This window comes from Apodemus sylvaticus, chromosome 6, assembly GCF_947179515.1.
Source record: "Apodemus sylvaticus chromosome 6, mApoSyl1.1, whole genome shotgun sequence".
NCBI classification, from domain to species: domain Eukaryota; kingdom Metazoa; phylum Chordata; class Mammalia; order Rodentia; family Muridae; genus Apodemus; species Apodemus sylvaticus.
In genome coordinates, this window is record NC_067477.1 from 70864465 (window position 1) to 70884893 (window position 20429).

Genomic DNA, 20429 nt, shown 5'->3' on the forward strand with positions numbered 1-20429 from the left:
GTTCAGGGGAATAATGTTTTTGTATTACGTTTGCAAACTTCTTGTAAGTTTGTTTCAAAACAAAGGAAAAAATTACACTTAAACTCCTGATTATAGTGGGAAAACACATCTGACTCGGAGCCACGTACTCCGCGTGTGATCTTCATAGAGTCCTAAACACTTAGGTTTCCATCAAGGTTCTTTAGGGTCCCTTCCTCAGGGAAGATTCCATCATATCCTCCTTCAGCTTCGGCCCTGCTTAAATTTTTCCAGGCTTCTGAGTGTCTGCTTTCTAAGCCGCAAGTGTAGATTCTGGCTGGCGACAAAAATAGACAAAAATAGTTGTGGCCGGAATCTCCAGACTGTAAGATAGCAGCACACTGTCCTAGAAGTGACTCCTGCCTCAGGATCTCCCATCTCTCTCTCGGCGGAGGAGTAGTCATGCCTGCCACAGTGTGCGCTCTCTGGCTCGGCGGGCGGCTGGCCAGCCTGGGCGCGGGAGGGGCTGGGCGCTCCCAATGGCCGCTCCCGCCGCGCTGTCAGCCCCGCCCGCCCTCCCGCTCCGCAGTCGCCGGCAGTGAGCCGGGTGCCACTGTGCTGTGAGCCGGTAACGTGGCACACCCGGGACAGGTGCGAGCTCAGGGCGTCTCTGCAGGCAAGCCGGGAGACGGGGAGAGGAGGCTGGGGGCAGCGTGCTTAGGGGCTGGGGAGGAGCGGCTGGAGCCGAGTGGCGCGGGACCCGGGTGGGCGCGGTGCGGAGGCTGAGGACCCGGCCCGGGTGGGACCGAGCCGAGGTGGACGGGGTCCCGGCTGCAGGCACAGACGGTACTCGGGGACTGACTGCGGTGTGGCGGGTTTTCTCCTTAGCACAACAGGTAGGCGGGGTCGGCAGCTGCGGGGCCGGGACGCGCAAGGGGAAAGTCGGGGACCGGGTCGCCTGCCCCGCGGCTGGGGACCCGCCCTGCACCGCCAGGTCGGCTCCCAAGCAGCAAGGAGTGGACGCTGCCTTCTGTTGCCAGAAGTTTCCAGGTCTTCTTAGAAGGAAAGCCTTCGCCAGTGGCGTTTGCGGAGTCGGTGGAAACGTTTGTTTTTATTTTCATTTATTTGCTTAATTTCACTTTTCTACACGCCAGCAAAAGATCATCTCAAGTGATTGCAAATCCTTAGAAACTTCCTAAAGCACCTTAGGGTATTTGTTAACCATAACGTGTACCAATGACAAGTTAAGGGAATTTGAACTGTCAGGACAGACAAATCAGATGGTTTGCAGTTCTTTGGGTTGTGCGTGGTTTATAAAAATACTAGTCGCCCTAAAGGAACTTAAGAGCCAAGAAATAAAATGAGAAGTTTAAGGAAGTTTTTTAAAAAGCCCTGTAATAGTTTGGAATGTTGAAAAACAATGCTGGGCGATTTACTTAAGTTAGCGACCGAATCGTTAGCCCAGGGTTGTCCGGTTTTATTTAGTAAACATCTTAGAAACAATATCTGAGGATGAGGTTTGATTATTTACTTGAGACAGGTTCTCAAACCTGCCTCTGCCTTCAGAGTGTTGGAATTTAAGGGGTATGCTAACAAACGGGCAGAGAATGAGATTTTAGATAAACGTCCAAACTAATATTTACCTTGTTTTAGAGCCTTTAAAAAAAAAAAAAAACAAGTAAAGCCAGGCTTAGCATTGCACACCTGTAGTTCTAGTATTTAGGATGTTGAGACAGAAAAGGGGAGAGTTCCCAGCCAATCTAGGCTTAGGTAGAGAGAGCCGAATCAACTAACTCAGTTTCAAAAACAAAAACAGAAAGCAAGGAGGGAGTTTTACTAAATAAGGGGCAGAGAATATTGGAGAGTGGATTTGTTGTGCTGTGGAATGTACTTTTATTACACAGGTCAAGAATAAACTCTTGACTTTAACCTTTGGTACTATTTATGGATCCTTGATTAGGTCACCTTTACTTGTTCTTTAATTATGTTAGTGTTTGATGTTAGTAACAGAAAAATACAGAGTTCCAAAATAACGGAGAGGGGGGTGTGGTGGTGGTAGTACTGTGCACATATATGTAAAGGCACTTGCATCCATGACTGTGTGCACAGGTCAGGTACCCTGCTCTCGCTTTCTGCTCTTTTGAAGCAGGGTCTCTCCTCCACATAGAGAAACCCTAGCAGTCTTTCGCCCATCTCAGCACTGCAGTTAGATGCGCCTGCCCTCATGCACAGTTTTTGTGGGTTAGATCTCAGGTCTTCATTCTTGTGCAGCCAGCTTTCTTACTTGCTGAACCATCTCCCCAGAATCCCAAAGTACCTTTAAAATTTCTTAATTATTGTCTAAAATTAACACCATCAACTTATTTTTTTAAAAAGTTTTACTTCTTTATTATTTATATGAGTATACTGTCTCTGTCTTCAGACACACCAGAAGGGAGCATCAGATTCCATTACAAATGGTTGTGAGCCACCATGCAGTTACTGGGGTTTGAACTCAGGACCTCTGGGAGAGCAATCACTGATCTTAACCGCTGAGCCATCTCTCCAGCCCCCAGCACCCTCAGTGTAAACTAGTGAATGGACTGTCTGTGGGAAAAACCGCGGTTCCTAGGCTTTGCCCCATGTGTTTTTATCCCCCACCCTCCATTCTTTGCAGCTTAACTTTTAAGAGGACAAAGGTTGCCCACAACCTTCAACAGCCTTTCTTAAGAGTAAAATAAGGGGTTAACTTCTGATTAGTCTGGATTCAACCATTCTAAATACCTGATAACCTATTTAATGACATTTAGAATCCCTTCTGAGGATTCTTTGGAATTCTAGATCGAGTGTAGTGCTATGAGGGGCCTGGATTTTCTGCCTAGTTTATGGCTTTATCATTTCTGTAGCTTTGGCCTCTTGAGAGAGAAGAAAGGGGGTATATTTTTATGTTTCTGGTTGCTTTTTTTTTTTAATTACCCATCAGCCTCCATCTCTCCCTCCTCCATCCTGGGAATCAAGTTCAGGGCCTTGAGCCTCATCCCTCTCTTAATCTAACATTCATGATGTCTATCATAAGGTAGTTTTGCTCCAGACTTTCCCTTTAAGCATGGCTAATGACAGAGTTGGATTACTAGATCAGGTAGAATATTATTGAGGTATCCGTGTAGACCTGAAATTGAAGGTGTTTCTATAGCAAGAATCAAATGGGATTGCTTCTTGGCCTTTTCAAATTCAAATTTGGAACAGAATGAAATATTAGAACTCTGAATCATACTCTGTATATTGAAATTGGATGTGTGTCCAGAATTATGTTTTTTTTTTTAAACATCTGTATGGGTACAGAATCTCTCAATCTTAATTCCAAAGTCCAAAAAGCTGTGAAATGTTTTTTGTTAAACTCATTTGTTAGCAAGGCTTGAACTGATTAAGGTGCTATTTGTAGTCATTATGCACTGTGTGTGTGTGTGTGTGTACATACATACACAAACAAACAAATATATATTGCTGTAGGAATAAAAATCAGTTTGATGACAGAGGACTTCCTGTGTCAGCACAGAGGTTTGATGCAATAGGCGGTATATTTACTCTGTGAGATGGGCGGGCCATGACAATAGCGGCCAGAAGGCAGAGAAATAAGGCGTTATTCCAGGGAACTGTCATCGTAAAATGAAGAGTGAAGCGGAGTGAGAAGCAGTGTCTGCCAGGAAAACCGTCAGGGCTCCAAGAGAGCCACTGTGAAGTGCTAAGCTGGGTATTCTCTACAAGTTATGGATTTTAAGTGGAACCATGACTGGAACCATAAAGATGAACTGGACTTTGGGTCGTAGTGTGGTAAAGGGTGAGTCTGAGTGTTAACCAGAATATGGGCTGGGGGTGGGGGCGGGGATCTAAAGCAAATGGTGTCTAACTTTGAAACAGGGAAGTTCTAGGAGGCAGATTGTGCAAGCAGCAAATATAAGGATAGGTTTTTGGTTTTTTTTGAAAAGTGAGTAAGGTTTCCTGTGCCAACTTGCAAATTCTGCTGTGCTTGGGGATGACGGCATCTCGTGTACTAGAGCGTGCCTTCTACCTCTGCCTTTTAAAGGTAGCTTTATTGTGAGGTGTTCCATTTCTTCCATCACTGTCAGCCGCCTGCATGGGATCCCCCCCCCCCCCCCCCCCTGCTCTCAGGGTTTGCCCTTTCACATTTATTGAAGTGCACTTTTCTACTCTGGCTAAAACTGAGACAGCTAGATCATGTCAATATGGAATGACTAGGCATTGAGGGGTTTGTGTCAAAGTTATGAGATCTCAGACAATGAATTGTTGTTTTGACTGCTTTGTTTTTTACTTCCTGATACTGGACTTTCAACAGTCCTGTTAGAGGACTGTTGGGGGGAGATGCAGACAAGTAAGGCATCTTTTAGCTTCTTTGTGCCTTTGGGTTCTTGGATGTCCAGATACAATCTTCCATTTCAGAAAGAGGTAGGAGTTTGGTATGTGGAATGGAGAATGAAGTTTTTTTTTAAGGAAACAATAACCAAAGCTGAAATAACACTTTCCGACCTTCCGCCCAGGTTGAGAAGGCTCTCTGGAAGTAATGTCTTTGAAGAACTTAGCACGTTAATAAAAGCCCAGTAAGGAGAAGAAAATAAGCAGGCTCTAAGTTCTATGAGCTGCCTCAGCAGCTGTGGTAGTCACTGCGGTTCGCAGCGGCCATTAGAAACCGTGTGAAGCAGTTAAAGGAGCACAGCCATTGAAACTGCACACAGATGTCACTTCCTTCTGTGTAGACAGTGTTTCAGCTTGAGTAGATTTTTCTCCCCCTCTCCTGCCTCTTGAGGTTCTTTCTTCTTTTCTTCCTTCTTTGCTGGTCATCAAACCCAGGGTCTCATTCCTGCTATGTAAGGGCTTTACCACCGAGATAGAGCCCAGCCTACAGGCAGATTTGTTAATCCATTGTCTTTGTGAATAATAATAATAATACATAGACTTGGGTCTAGTACCACAGGTCTGTAAAATAACTGCTTTGGTGAGTAAAACAGAGTGTGAGCTGGTTAGTTGTTGTCAACTTGACAGAAACTAGACTCTCCTGAATAGGGTCCCTCAACTGAAGAAGTGTCATGATCACTAATTGATGTAGGTGGTCGGTGCACCGTGGGCAGCCTCATCCCTAGACACTTGAGCCTTCTCGTATAAGAAAGCTAGTTGAGCAGGCCAGTAAAGCAGTGTTCCTCCTCCATGGTCTGCTTCAGTTTTCAACTTGTCCTCGCCCTGGCTTCCCCTAATAATAGTTGTCGCTGGACGGATGGAGCAAATAAACCTTTTCATCTCCAGGTTGGTTTTGATCAGTAGTTTTTGTTTTGTTTTGTTTGATTTTGGTTTGGTTTGGTTTGGTTTGGTTTTTCAAGGCAGGGTTTCATTGTGTACTCCTGGCTGTCCTGGAACTATAGACCTGGCTCTGTAGACCAGGCTAGCCTCAAACTCACAGAGATCCACCTGCTTCTGCACCACTGCCCAGCATTGGTCATTGTTTTGTCACAGCAACAGAAAGGAAACTAGGACAGACATTGGTACCAGAGTGGGGGACAGACATTAGTACCAGAATGGGGGATGTTGCTGGAAGGACCTGACGTGGTCTTTTATGCCTTTGACTGTTTTGTATTTGGGACCTTGGGTTGGAAAAGCCATTGAGTGTTTCATTTAAAGAGCCGTTGTAGGAGCTTGGAAGATAAGAATGCGGAGAGGACTGCAGATAGCGGAGACCTGGCTTCTGAAGCTTCAGAGGGAAGTTGGAGAGCGACTAAAGATTATGAAGGCCATTCGTGTGATATATTCGAATTAAGAATGTATGAAAATTGCACCTTTGATTTACTGGGACAATAGATGCTGGTTAGCTAGATCTGAGAAATCAGCTGTGATCAACAAGAGACCAGTATTATTGAGGTGAAATTTTCTGGGGAATAGTACCTAAGGGTCAGCACATAGACGCTGTGATTTAGAGGGCTTTAAGGCTGCATCTCAAACTGGCAGCTGACCTTAGTGTCATAAGCATCTCCGGTGTGGTACTGGTTTTAGAGGCATGAAAGTAAAGGATTGGAGGGGTTATGAGGAGAGGCTGAGGCTTGACACCATGTAGCAGCTCAGAATCCCTGAAGAGAGGCTTGGAGGCCATTGGTGAAGGTGCAGTCTCTGTTACAGACCCCAGCATAGTAGGAATGCCAGGACCATGAGGTGACCACTAAGCTGGTGTGAGCCTGTGAGACATGTGTGTGTGTGTGTGTGTGTGTGTGTATGTGTGTATGTGTGTGTCTTGCGGGTGTCAGAGCTAGAGAAATGGAACTGCCCAAGCCCAGAAGATTGTGAGTTCCAAATGATGGACACTGAGCCAAATTTAATTTATACTGTTGGATGTTGTTAGTGCATTGATTTTAGTGTAGCTACACTTGGTTTTTCCTCTTGGAATAGGAAGTGTGTTTCTTATTTTTAATTATATGGGAGCTTGCAGTTGAGAAACAAGGCGATAAAAGGTCAGTTATAGTTGTGCAGGAAGAACAGGAAGAAATAGCAAGGTTTATTTAAGAAAATAAATGCTGCACACTTACAAGTGTTGCACAGCCACCATAGTAAGTGATTATAAATATTGGCAGCCATTGAACCAGCTGCTGGCATTAGAGTTGGAGCAGCAGTTTTATGAAGTCATTTCTTTTCGAGTAACGACTAACTGTACTTTGAAAAGTAGATCTTAGCCAGGTGTGATGTTGCATGGCTTGTCCTAGCTACTCAAAAGGCTAAAGTAGGAGGATCGCAAGTTTAAAGTTAGCTTAGAAAGCACAGCAAACCTCAGTAAAAAAGGAAGCACATGCCGGGCGGTGGTGGCGCACGCCTGTAATCCCAGCACTCTGGGAGGCTGAGGCAGGCGGATTTCTGAGTTCCAGGCCAGCCTGGTCTACAGAGTGAGTTCCAGGACAGCCAGGGCTACACAGAGAAACCCTCTCTCGAAAACCAAGATAACAACAATAGCAGCAGCAACAATAACAATAATAATAATATAATAAAAGAAAGCACATGTCTAGGCGTGTTGCTGCATGTGCTCACTTTCAGTAGATGAATCAGTTCATAATCTCAACAGAATATGAGTGGAAGAGAAAAATTAGGGCAGTGAAGTTCCTTTGTGTATGGAGTGTGCAGTTAGAATAAAATTAAAGGCGGCAACTCTGCATCTGTAGACATCATCCTAGAAGCCAGACTTGAGGCCAGAGCCTGTGTGTGCAGTGTTTGCTTCTCCTGTTGCGAGCACAGGGGTGCAGATCTCAGGTGCAGCTGGAGAGGGAAGGTAGGACGCCTCAGGCGCTGCTGCCCTTAAGAGGGGCTTACACAAGGGGTGCATGGGAGGCATTAGTGAGGTACGTGTGTTGCTGAATTATTTATTATCACATTGTATTAGCTATTTTGCTTCTTGATAGATCATTTTACACCACAATATTGCTGCTGTCTAAGGAAAAAAAATGTCTTTTCAGCAGTACCGTTAACCTCCTGAAAGGGTAATTTGATTCTTAGATTGTCATTTACCCTGGTGATTATAAGAACATCTCTCTGTGCACTAAGGTTATTTTCCCTCTAGAGTCTTAGATATTAAGGGCAAAAGTATATATAGTATGCTTAAGTTTCTCATGGGAAAATATTTCTCTAGCATTTCTAAATTCTGTCCTTAATTGTGAATATTTTAGCCCGTTCATTTTAATAATTCTTTTTTTCTGTGTGCATGCATATAAGCATGGTTTGGACTTGGGGAACGTGTGTGAGGGGTCTGTCAGGCAGATACTTAGCATGCTTGTGGAGGCTGGAAGTTGACCTCAGGAATCCTCTATCACGTTCGACCTTATTCACTGAGGCATGGTTTGTGAGGTGACCCCAGTGCTCCTCATGTGGTTAGTCTGGCTTGCTCCAAGGACCCCGTTTCTCCCTCTCAAGTGCTGGCGTGATAGGCAGGTCACCAAGCCCATTTACAAGGATGGGTTCTAGGATTCTAATTCCGATCTTCACATTGGTATGACAGGTTCACACTGAGCCCTTTCATCAGCCCCATTTTGGTATTTTAAGAAAGGAAGGAACTTTCAAAACAAGAAGCTAGGAATGCATGTTATTTCTTTTAAAATTAATTCTTAGCAGCATTGTTTATATTGATCTTTTGGTTTTGTTTACTTGTTTTTTTGTAAACAGGATTTGATATATAGCCCAGGGTGACTTTGGCTCACCTGTGGGTCTATGGATAGATAATCCTTAACTATTTATTGCCTCTGCTTCCCAAGAAGTGGGCCACCCACCACACCACCATGCCCAGACATTTGCATTGTTCTTTGACCCTTAAAAGTGACACTTCTGAAAATAAATAGTTGGGTTTGTTTTGTGACTTTGGGTGACTCTGGGTGTCTCATCGTACGTAGACAGTATTAGACATTGTAGCAGCACTGACTAAGCTACCCAGATGACTAGAGCACAGGTATGAGGAAACAGAGCCGGCACAGGTGGGTTTTGGGTCAGGCATGTGTCCTGGAATCTAGACATGGGTTCAAAGCAGCTAACACAAATAAGATAAAGTGTGGGGGTTCACTCAAGTCTTTTAAGGGACTTTCAGATATCTAGCAATTATGATCTGCTAGTGTAAGTATGTTATACTAGGAATCACTCAAAAAGAAAAAGAAAAACCTTCCGATATCTCACACCTAGTTTTCTAATATATCTTACAGATGTTTCCATTAAAATAATTAGTTTTGCTTAGTGAACCATAAGGCATGCATTTTTATATTTTAATTACCTATAGTAGTCAACCTTACTCTTCTGAACTATTTAATCTGATTCTTTTTGATGCATTAGCGAAGTCATCTGTGCATGTTACCTCACGTGTACTTCATGTTGTTGATAATCACTGCTTCTCCTCTAGCTGCTGTGATGTTGGTTCCTAAAAGGGGTCTGTCTGTTCCTAGGCAGGCCTGGGCTCAAATGATCCTACCCTCTCAGCTGCCTCGTGGCTGGACTAGATGCTGTGTCTTCACACTGGAACAGTAGTATTTTTAATAAAATTAATTTTATTTGTGTGTGTGTGTGTGTGTGTGTGTGTACCATCATGTTTGTATACAAGTCAGAGGACAACTTGCAGGAGTCAGTTTTCTCCTTCTACTCTATGGGTCCTGAGACTTGAACCTAAGCTGTCAGGTTTGGTGACAAACACTTTGACCTGCTCAGCCATCTCTCTGGCCCTCAGATAGTTTGCTTGTTTAATTGATGATTGATTGATTGATCTATTTATCAGAAAAAAATGTTTGTTCAGATAAGATGACCGTGCTTGGGGAGAGGGGTTGGCCTTAAACCCCCAGAGCTGCAAGAAGTTCTTTATCAGACAAGAGCAGACACTGGAGACCCACACCAGAGACCTAGGGTGGCGTCAGCTTCACTGCAGGATTTCAGTAGTATGTCTGTGTATTCTGTTATTTGTTAAATACCTATGACACATTTAGTACAAGAGTATTTAGGATGTCATAAATGCTGAAGTCTAACACAGGAGCTTATTAGCTGATCCTAAAACTTGGATAGGTAATAAGTATAAGTGAATTATCTCTTGGTTTTGCCTGTCGACAATCTGCCCTTTTTGGCTTGTCTGTCTTTTTGAAAGTAAACACTGAATGGGAAGATGAATTTGGGTCAGCTAACTGGAACTTACTCCTGGGACCTTTCTGGGTTGACCTGCAGCAGTTGTAGAGCTGTGCCTAGTTGCACTTTTACTTCTCGTAGGAACCTCCAGCGTTCTCATCGCCTTCCTCTTACTCACCTTTCAAAGCGTGTTGTTTCTCCATTGCAGGCTTGGTTCCTTAGGTGTATCGCATACATCTAAAGTGCACATACATGAGAAGACTTGTGAAACTAAGAGAATTTGCTGCAAGGAATGGAATTAGCTCACAGCTTGCTGCTCAATGAAGAAGCATCCAGTCAGCTGGGTGAAGTGCAGAAGGCTGAGTTCATCTTTGAGTGGTTGAGATACTTGGAGAAGCTCTTGCTAGCAACAAACAGGGTGGGTAACATTGCAAGAGGTGATTTGTTGTTGTTCTGTTATGTAGCAGAAATGTTTGGTTCCATTTATTTCTTTGCTTGCTTTGTGTGTAGTCACCTATTAGTTTGTGAAAGGTAAACTTTAAGACTTAGCAGTGAAATATGGTGGATTCCTTGTCCCTTCTGAAGTGTCTCTTTTAATTTTACAAGTTCAAAAAAAGCAGAAAGAAATCAGCCAATATTTGTTGTGCTGCTTTAAAAACACATGTAACACTTAGGCTGAGTACAGATCAGATGTGGTGTGCTCACCTAGCTTACCTCCTGAAGCCACCAGTTCAGTCTCCAGTACTCGAAAGTCTGTCCACACATACATGATACATGAATACATGCATACATACATTGCATGCATACACACACACACACTACTTATCTTTATTATCTTTTGCATCTTGTATTTATCCAAATACGTAAAGTTCTGATGTCCTGTGATGCTAAACAATCCTGTTGGAATTTTATTTTCATAAGCTGTAAAAAGTATAGAGAATATGAACTGAAAAGCTCTTTTATAACCATACTCCTTCTCGTAAAGCTCATGAAATCGGTGCAAAGAAAGAAAACTGAATCCGTGTACTGTGGGGCTGCCTTTGTGCTCCAGTGCCCATTTAAATGAGGGTGCTTTATAGAAACACAGTGTGGTATGTAGTGCAAAAGGGGTGAGAATACAGTGCTCATGGGGGATGTGTGGCTTCTACACAGCCAGCACACACATGTGCATGCACACACTCCCAAACCCACAAGAATACATGTAAGATTTAACAAAAAACAAACAAATGTTTGTTAATTTAAAAACTGATTTTAAAAAATTTGAAGACCATTCTCATTCTAAAACAATTTATTGTTACCAGACTCTATAATATAAAAGACTTGATGAATTTGCTTACCTTCAAGAATTAAAAACTTAGCAATGAACTATGGTGGAATCCTTGTCCCTTCTGAAGTGCCTTTTATTTTATAATAAAATCCTATGTCCTCTCTGGCTATGACCCTGGGTATACATGTGATGCAGACATATGGGCAAATCATCAATATACATAAGGTTTTTTTTAGAAGAAAAAGAAAAAAATCTTGGGCTTTTTGAAACAGTTTCTCTGTGCTGTGGAGTCCTAGCTATTCTGGAACTCTCTGTAGACCAGGCTGACCTCAGACTCAAGAGTTCCACCTGCCTCTGCTTCCTGAATGCTGGGATTAAAGGCATCTGCCACCATACCAACCTGGAAAAGGGGGTTTTGTTTTGTTTTGAGATAAAATTCTATCTACTAATTGAACACAAGTTGAGGAATTGAGTCCTCAGTGAGCACTTAGTGCCGTCAGCGCTGTCATGACTTCTTTTCAGAGAGTGTCCAGGGAAAGAGTGGAACTGCTGGCACCTGCATGCATTCACTTACACAGAAAGAAAACTGTGCTAGACTTAGGGAAAACCTTCGGTAAATCAGGAGGCTGCTGCAGGCCTACTTCTTGTTTTGCGTTGTAGGCTGCCACCTTAATTGCTCGTGTAAATAAATGGGGGACAGTTGGCTTAGTAAGAAGTTATAAAATCACAAATTCGTGTGTCTTGCAAATAGACATAGATGAAATGGATCTCTGTCTCTGTTAATGGACTATAGTGCATCTTGTGATAGCAAAGTGAAGAACCACTTATTAGCACAGCAGTGTCCGAGTCGGCAACTGTGAGCCTCGCTCAGAACAGTGCTGGGTGCCCCTGGACAGTTGACCCTGCGAGGTCACAGGAACTGCACTGACTTCCTTGCCTTTGTTGCCTTCGTTGTAGGGCGATGTGAGAGAGAAGCAGAAGACTCTTGTTGAGCAGCTCCTGTCCTTACTGAACAGCTCTCCGGGGCCGCCCACACGCAAGCTCCTTGCTCAGAATCTGGCCATCCTTTATAGTGTTGGAGACACATTTTCTGTTTACGAGACAATTGACAAATGTAATGATCTTATTCGTAGCAAAGATGACTCTCCAAGTTACCTTCCCACCAAACTGTAAGTTAAACATTAAAACCTAACAATATAAAATATTCTTGTATTGTTTTTCTAAAGTATATAAACTTTTGCAATTGTTTTTGAAATTAAGTATAAATTCATTTTGTTTCGAGTTTTTTTGCCTTTGATTGATCGATTGATTGACTGATTGATTTTGAGGCAGGGACTCTCTATGTAGTCCTTGCTGTCCTGGAACTCACTATGTGGGTCAGGCTAGCCTTGAATTCACAAAGATCTGTCTGTGTCTGCCTCCTGAATTTTGGAATTAAAGGTATTTGCCATTTTGATTCAATTTCTAATCTTTTAGAAAATAAAATTTAGCTGGGCAGTGGTAGCACACACCTTTAATCCCAGCACTTGGGAAACATAGGCAGACGAATATATGAGTTCGAGGCCCGCCTGGCCTACCAAGTGAGTTTCAGGACAGCCGGGCTACACAGAGAAACCCTGTCTCAAAACAAACAAACAAAAAGCCCATTTTGCTGTCAAGAAAGTCCTTTTAAAAATATTTTAGTGGAGCTGGAGAGATGGCTCAGCAGTTAAGGTCCTTGTTGCTTTTACAGAAAACCTAGGTTCAGTTCTTATCATCCATATGTTGCCTCACTTTTGTCAGTAACTCCATGTCTTAGGATTTCTATTCCTGCACAACATCATGACCAAGAAGCAAGTTGGGGAGGAAAGGGTTTATTCAGCTTACACTTCCACGTTGCAGTTCATCATTAAAGGAAGTCAGGCCTAGAACTCAAGCAGGTCAGGAAGCAGGAGCTGATGCAGAGGCCATGGAGGGATGTTCCTTACTGGCTTGCTTCCCCTGGCTTGCTCAGCCTGCTTTCTTATAGAACCTAAGAGCACCAGCCCAAAGGTGGAACCACCCACAAGGGGCCATCCCCACTTGATCACTAATTGAGAAAATGCCCCACAGCTGGATCTCATGGAGGCACTTCCCTAACTGAAGCTTCTTTCTCTGTGATAACTCCAGCCTGTGTCAAGTTGACACACAAAACTAGCCAGTACAATTGACCCCTTGTCAACTTGACACACAAACACATCACTATTAAGCCTCAACCCTTACTTTCTTATTCATCCCCAAGATCTAAATTACTTTAAAAGTCCCATAGTCTTTACATATTAAAAGTTCAATCACCTTAAAATGTCCAATATCTTTCAAATTCAAAGTCTTTTAAAAATTCAAAGTCTCTCAACTGTGGGCTCCACTAAAATACTTTCTTCCTTCAAGCGGGAAACATATCAGGGCACAGTCACAACTAAAAGCAAAACTCAAACTCCAATGGTTCAATGTCTGGGATCCAACTCACGATCTTCTGGGCTCCTCCAAGGGCTTGGGTCACTTCTTCAGCTCTGCCCTTTGTAGCACACAGCTTGTCTTCTAGGCTCCAGCTGCCTGTACTCCACTGCTGCTGCTGTTCTTGGTGGTCATCACATGGTACTGGCATCTCCAAAACACTGCTATCTTCCACTGTAATTAGGCTTCACCAATAGCCTCTCACAGGCTCTCATCAGGGTGACAAACCTCTGCTCCTATGCATGACCCCTTCAAGTCCTGGGCCATCAATTGCAACTGAGGCTGCACCTTCACCAATGGCCTTCCGTGCCCTCTCACTGTGCCAAGAGCCTCAGCTGCTCTTCATGATCCCTTCATGCCTTCAAAACCAGTACCATCTGGGTGACTCTTACACAGTACCAAATCCAGCCACAGCACAAAATACAACTGTGGCTATCTCTGGAACACACTCTCTGTGCTCTCAGAAAACACTTCCAATAAGATTTCATCTCAGTGATGCTGGTCTCTTCTTAATCACTGCTAATTTCTTAGCTCCAGCTAACCAGCATCAATACTCCCAGTAACACAAAGGTTTGCTTTAGTGGTTTTGTTATCTTGTTACTTACAGCTGATTCTTCAGCCCCAGCTAACCAAAACATGGCCACTGTAAGAGTCTTTAATCCTCCCTCTGAAATTTCACAAGCCAGGCCTCCATCTTTTGTACTTAACATTGTCTTCCAAGCTCCTACAGAACTTTCCACTGAGTTCTTAATATTCTAATGGCTTTTCTAGCTCAAAGTTCCAAAGTCCTTCCACAGTCCTCCCCAAAACATGGTCAGGTTGTCACAGGAATACCCCACTATGCTGGTACCAATTTGTCTTAGTCAGGGTTTCTATTCCTAACATCATAACCAAGAAGCAAGTTGGGGAGGAAAGGGTTTATTCAGCTTACACTTCCACATTGCAGTTCATCGCTAAAGGAAGTCAGGACTGGAACTCAAGCAGGTCAGGAAGCAGGAGCTGATGCAGAGGCCATGGAGGGATGTTTCTTACTGGCTTGCTTCCCCTGGCTTGCTCAGCCTGTTCTCTTATAGAACCCAAGAGCACCAGCCCAAAGGTGGAACCACCCACAAGGGGCCCTCCCCACTTGATCACTAATTGAAAAAATGCCCCACAGCTGGATCTCATGGAGGCACTTCCCCAACTGAAGCTCCTTTCTCTGTGATAACTCCAAGTTGTCAAGTTGACACACAAAACCAGCCAGTACACTCTAGTAGCAGAGATTCAGTGCCCTCTTTCAACCTCCACAGGCACCAGGAGTGCATGTGATGCACACGCATGCATACAGGCAAAACACTCGTACACATAAACAATTCTTTAAAAAAAAATTAGGGGCCAAGGATATGTAACTCAGTAGTAGAAGACATGCCTAGCTTCAGAAGGCCTGGCACTAAGTCACAGTAAGATGGCACTGTCACTCATGGCCAGCATTCACAAAGGGCCTTGGCTTCCACCCCCAGTACTGTAATTAATAACCACAGCAACCAAAAACTAAATAATTCATGATAAGTCTAGCTTTGAGATTGGAAACATCTCCCACAGAAGAGTGGATGCAAAAAATGTGGTATATCTACACAATGGAGTACTATTCAGCCATTAGAAACAATGAATTCACGAAATTCTTAGGCAAATGGATGCAGCTAGAGAACATCATACTAAGTGAGGTAACCCAGACTCAAAAGATGAGTCATGGTATGCACTCACTAATAAGTGGATATTAACCTAGAAAACTGGAATACCCAAAACATAATCCACACATCAAATGAGGTACATGAAGAACGGGAGGAGTTGCCCCTGGTTCTGGAAAGACTCAGTGAAACAGTATTCGGCAAAACCAGAACGGGGAAGTGGGAAGGGGTGGGTGGGAGAACAGGGGAAGAGAAGGGGGCTTGCGGGACTTTCGGGGAGTGGGGGGCTAGAAAAGGGGAAATCATTTGAAATGTAAATAAATTATATCGAATAAAAAAAATTTTAAAAAAAGAATGTTTTAGTTCTTCAGATTTTGTTTATTCTTTTATTAAGTTCTTAGTAGTAAACTAAGACAAAAGAAAATATAGGTTAATGGTAGATACTTCACCACTGTTAGACACACTTTAAGGTGGACGGATGGCTCAGTGGTTAAGCGCATGGGCGGGCAGCTCACAGTTGCCTTTAACTCCAGCTCCAGGGGAATCTGATGCCCCCTGGCTTTTGTGGGCACTGCACTCACTTACACATATGCAGGCATACACATAGCCATGTAATTTTTAAAAAATTTAATATCTGAAGATACTCTCCAAAATGTAAAAAGTACAACCACGAGAACAGCAGGAGTTTTAATGTAAGACTTTTACGTAGTCTTACGATTTTTATTTATGCCCTGCCCTCTTTTTTGGTCATGACACTTTTTTTCTAATTTAAATGTTGTTTCAGTGCTGCTGTGGTGTGCTTGGGTTCCTTGTACAAGAAGTTGGGTAGAATACTGGCTAACGGCTTTACGGACACAGTGGGGAATATCCTTAAAGCTATGAAGAGTGCAGAGGTAAGTACACTGGAGAACAGCATTTTATATGCCTGGAGATAATGAAGGGGTTACAGTTTTTAAGCATGCAAAGTATCTGTGTAACTTTATTTATCAATTAAATATATCTAGAATATGTACAATTCCTGAAAAATAGATTAGTTAGTATCTTGGCATTGGAAAGGAGTAAGCAATGTGTAGTTTGTGGGAAAGAGCAGGTACCTTTGTGGAGTTGTGTGTGTATGTGCCCAGTGTGTGTGTTTCACAGTTATTTTTATTTTATGTGTTTTTGTCTTTTGCCTACATGTGTATATGTCCACCACAAGCATGCTATGTGCTCCTTATAGGCCAGAAGAGGGCATTGGATCCCCTGAAATGAGTTACAGATGGTTTTAAACTGCTTTGTGATGAATGGGAACTGAACCAGTGTCCTCTGCTAGAGCAGTCAGTGTTCTTAACCGATGAGCCAACTCTCCAGCCCTTGTTTTTTTGGTGGTGAGATTGAACACGGAGCCTGGCTAGACAAGTATTCTTACTAAGTACAGCTCTAGCTCAGGTCTGACCCTCACAGAGCCCTGGGATGTCATATGTACAGAGAGCAGTCTGTGCTGGGATGTCATGTGTACAGAGAACACTTTTAAATAGGGAGCTGAATGATCAGTGTTTGCTGATGTCAGAATAAGTTGGTGAATATATAAAGAAACCTGAATTTTCTTAAATCTGAAATAAACACAGTGCTTAGTGCTGCTCTTTGGGTAGACTTCCATGTTACTCTTCTTTCTTTCTTTCTTTCTTTTCTTTTCTTTTCTTTCTTTCTTTCTTTCTTTCTTTCTTTCTTTCTTTCTTTCTTTTTTTTTTTTTTTTTTTATTTTTTGAGACAGGGTTTCTCTGTGTAGCCCTGGCTGTCCTGAAACTCACTCTGTAGACCAGGCTGGCCTTGAACTCAGAAATCCTCCTGCCTCTGCCTCCCAAGTGCTGGGACTAAAGGCATGCGCCACCACTGCCCGGCCATGTTATTCTTTACATTGTTCTTTTCTTTTTGGCAGTCTCAAGGCCGCTATGAGATCATGCTGAGTCTGCAGAGTATACTGACTGGACTGGGTGCTGCAGCCGCACCTTGCCACAGGGATGTTTACAAGGCTGCTCGGTCGTGCCTAACAGACAGATCCATGGCTGTCCGATGTGCCGCTGCCAAGGTAAACCCGTCTAGTCGCACTTTCCTAAACCATGTCCAAAGGGAAAGACATCCCCCACATGACGGAAGAGCTGGAAGTCAGCTCAGGAGCCAGAGACCAGAAAAAGACAGTCAAGCTTCCACACTTACTGATGCATTGTTTCCTGTAGGTCCCCTGCGTATCTGTGTGAACCAAAATGTGTATGTTTAGATGTGTTATTGTTCCTTTTATTTTTAAATTATCCTTGACATAGTTGACTGAGCAGGACAGTGAAGTCACTTGTTAGTGCTTGAATTATTCTCACTGTTGCTCGTATTTAACAGGCTGACTCTAGAGGATTTTTTTTAAAGATTTTATTTGTTTATTTCATGTATGTGGGTATGCTATAGCTGTCTTCAGACACACCAGAAGAGGGATCAGATCCCCTTTACAGATGGTTGTGAGCTACCATGTTGTCGCTGGGAATTGAACTCAGGACCTCTGGAAGAGCAGCCAGTGCTCTTAACCACTGAGCCATCTCTCCAGCCCAAGGATTTTTTTTTTTTAAATGTGCTTCTGGGAATTAGAAGGGGGCTGTCCTCTCACATCCTTTGTAATTATATGTATGGATTTTAATAGTTCTTGGTTATTCCTGTCAACATAGAAAATCCTGTGAAGCTGTAGTTTTGATAGACTATTATATTTCTTCAACTTACCCAGATCTGAACCTGACAATTGCATTTTGTTTCTTCATTAATTCGTGTGTTCATTTGTATAGTGTCTTCTTGAACTCCAGAATGAGGCCATCTTTATGTGGAGCACAGACCTGGACAGTGTGGCCACACTATGTTTTAAGTCCTTTGAAGGTTCCAATTATGACGTGCGGATATCAGTTTCAAAACTGCTGGGTACAGTGTTGGCTAAAGCTCTGATTGCTAAGCATCCAGGACCAGGTAAAGTTATTTAATTGTTTTCTGAGTGTCTTCTTTACCTTAATCTCCTGCATTGATAATACATATAACAGTACAGCTACCCATTCTTAATTTTTGAGAAGCAGAATCTAAATCAATTGTCATTCACAAATATTGTTACATTGTTATAGGTCTTAAGACATCATTCGAAAACAATTCAGTAAAAAATTAGAGGAAAAATCCCAAACAATTCTAGAAGTATAGTGTGCTTTATTCAATTATTGTCTTTAAAAAGAAGAATCACAGCCAGGTAGTGATGGAGCACACCTTTAACCCCAGCCCTTAGGAGAGAGACAAAGGCAGAGGCAGAGGAGGCTTTGGGAGTTTGAGACCAGCCTGGGCCACAGAGTGAGGACAGTCAGGAATACACAGAGAAATCCTGTCTCAACCAAGCAACCAACAGCAACAAAAAAGAATTTCAAAGTATTTGTGTTATTCAATAAGACATAAGGCCTAAAGTTTTCAAATTATTTTAAGAACGAATCTTATTATATTTGGCTTTTTTTTCTAGATTGGTAAAACAGCATACCTGATGTTTCAAACAGATCTTTGGAATGTATTCCATTTGGATAATTTTGTTTTATTAGCTTTATTCTCTTTATATTCTCTTAAGTAGTAAGCAAGGGTGGGCATGTTTTAAAACAAAGTTTTAATTTATAGTGTATGTAAAACACTGATGAATAATTGAAACTTTATCATTCTATCTTCAGTGATAAAAAGCTCACACAAATAGACCCTGACTCTAATATCCTCAGATCAGAAGGCAGAAGCTAAGCAGTTTAAGATGTGCAGAATCCTAAGGCCCGCCTAATTTAATCTAAACTCTCACTGTAAGAGATCAATATTGGCCCAGGACTCCCAAGACTAAGTTCCCAACACAGAATTATTTGCCACAGAGGGACAGAGACAGGGATAAAGAGACAATGACAGGAGACAGAGGATGAGGGAGAAAGAAGAGGACAGAGGAGAGGAGCCGGAGTGTTTGTCCTGGAGGACAGAGGACTGCCTCTGGATAGAGGAGACAGGCATGGCACACAGGAAAATGGCCGTTTATAAAGGTACAAGGAGAAACCCCAAGTTAGGATGAGCTGTTTAATTTTAATTGTCATGTTAATTAGGTGAGCCACCTAAGAGGTTGAGATTAGAGCAAATGCTTATTCAAACTCTCTTAAAAATGCAAGTTACGTAGCTCCTCAGATTGTTCGTAGCAGTAGAACACGGATGGAGTGGAGACAACCGCAGTAGAACCGCAATGTACAAGTGCTTGGTGTTTAGGCTGTGCCTCCTGTGCTCGTGGTGGAATGAGCAAAGGGAAGAACCAGCTGTACTTACAGTGAAACCTTTGCCTACTCTTGTTGGAAATCCTCCTTTTACATTTTTAAATTCTACCCTATTATGTAGCTAAAAGTTTGATCTGCAAGTCATAGTTGTGCTGCAGTTTGGATTTTGTTTTATTCGGAATATCTCAGGCTGGCCTTGAACTTGTTATGTAGTTGGGAATGATTTTGAACACCTGATTCTTCTGCCTCACCCGAGTGTTGGGCTAACATGCATGTGCTCTCATGTCAGTCTTCATACCGTGCTGGGGCCCAGAGCCAGGGCTCTGCCTGCAGGGAAAGCACTGGGCCACAGAGCAGTCACACGGCCCGACTTACGTTTACACGGTGCTCTCGAAATCTCTCCATGTCTTGTCATACATACCATAATTCCTTTCTTTTTAAAGATTTACTCTTATTCTGTTGTGTGTGTGTGTCACATTCGATTCATCTGTTCCTTGTTGATGGTCATTTAGATAGTCTCCTCACACATCCTGGCTGTTGAGAATGGTGTGTGGTAAATATGACAGTACTGATCTCTTTGTACATTAGCCAGGACTCTCTAAAGGAATAGAAGTGATAGAATTGAACGTATATATTAAAAAGATTTATTAGAGTGGTTTTCAGGCTGGGGTCCAAGTGGCCCAGTGACTGTCTCCTGACAGAAAGGCCCGGGAACTGGTAGCTGTTCAGACCACAGGGCAGGCCGTCCCCGCAGCCCCACTCTAGCTGGAGTGAGCCCCAGGAAGGTCCTAGATGTAGTGTAGTTTGCATTCTACACTGGCATGCTGGACGGAAGGAAACTGCTCAGCAATAGGGTGGATGACCTTGCCAGTGAGAGTGAGGGCGGGCGGGCAGAAAGCAATAGCTTCCTTCTTCCTTGTCCTTCTGTGTGGGCTGCTGCCAGAAGATGGGAGCCAGATTTAGGGTCGGTCTTTCACCTCAGATAACCTAAACAGTAAAAATCCCCACAGGTGTGCCCAGCTGCTTGAGTTTTAGTTAATTCCAGATGTAGACAAGTTGACAACCAAGAATGTCGTCACACGTTGGAGTACTGGTTTCAGTTCCTTTAAGTGAATTTTCACAAATGGGATGGCTGTATCATATCGTGCTTCTAGGTTTAATTTTGTCATTTGGGATTTG

At 43.0% G+C, this 20429-nt stretch overlaps 1 protein-coding gene across 4 annotated transcripts in view; it reads left to right on the top strand.

Annotated features, from left to right (window-relative positions):
- The first annotated feature begins 502 nt into the window (after positions 1-502).
- The window catches only part of Heatr5a (HEAT repeat containing 5A), a 101798-nt gene continuing 81871 nt past the window's right edge, over positions 503-20429 (top strand). For all 4 annotated transcript variants that reach the window (XM_052185872.1, XM_052185874.1, XM_052185873.1 and 1 more), the window contains exons 1-6: positions 503-609; positions 9776-9985; positions 11792-12003; positions 15758-15866; positions 16892-17041; positions 17778-17952. In XM_052185872.1, the coding sequence (XP_052041832.1) occupies positions 9860-9985; positions 11792-12003; positions 15758-15866; positions 16892-17041; positions 17778-17952 (772 nt within the window). In that variant the 5' untranslated portion in view covers positions 503-609; positions 9776-9859. The remainder of the gene's footprint in view (positions 610-9775; positions 9986-11791; positions 12004-15757; positions 15867-16891; positions 17042-17777; positions 17953-20429) is intronic.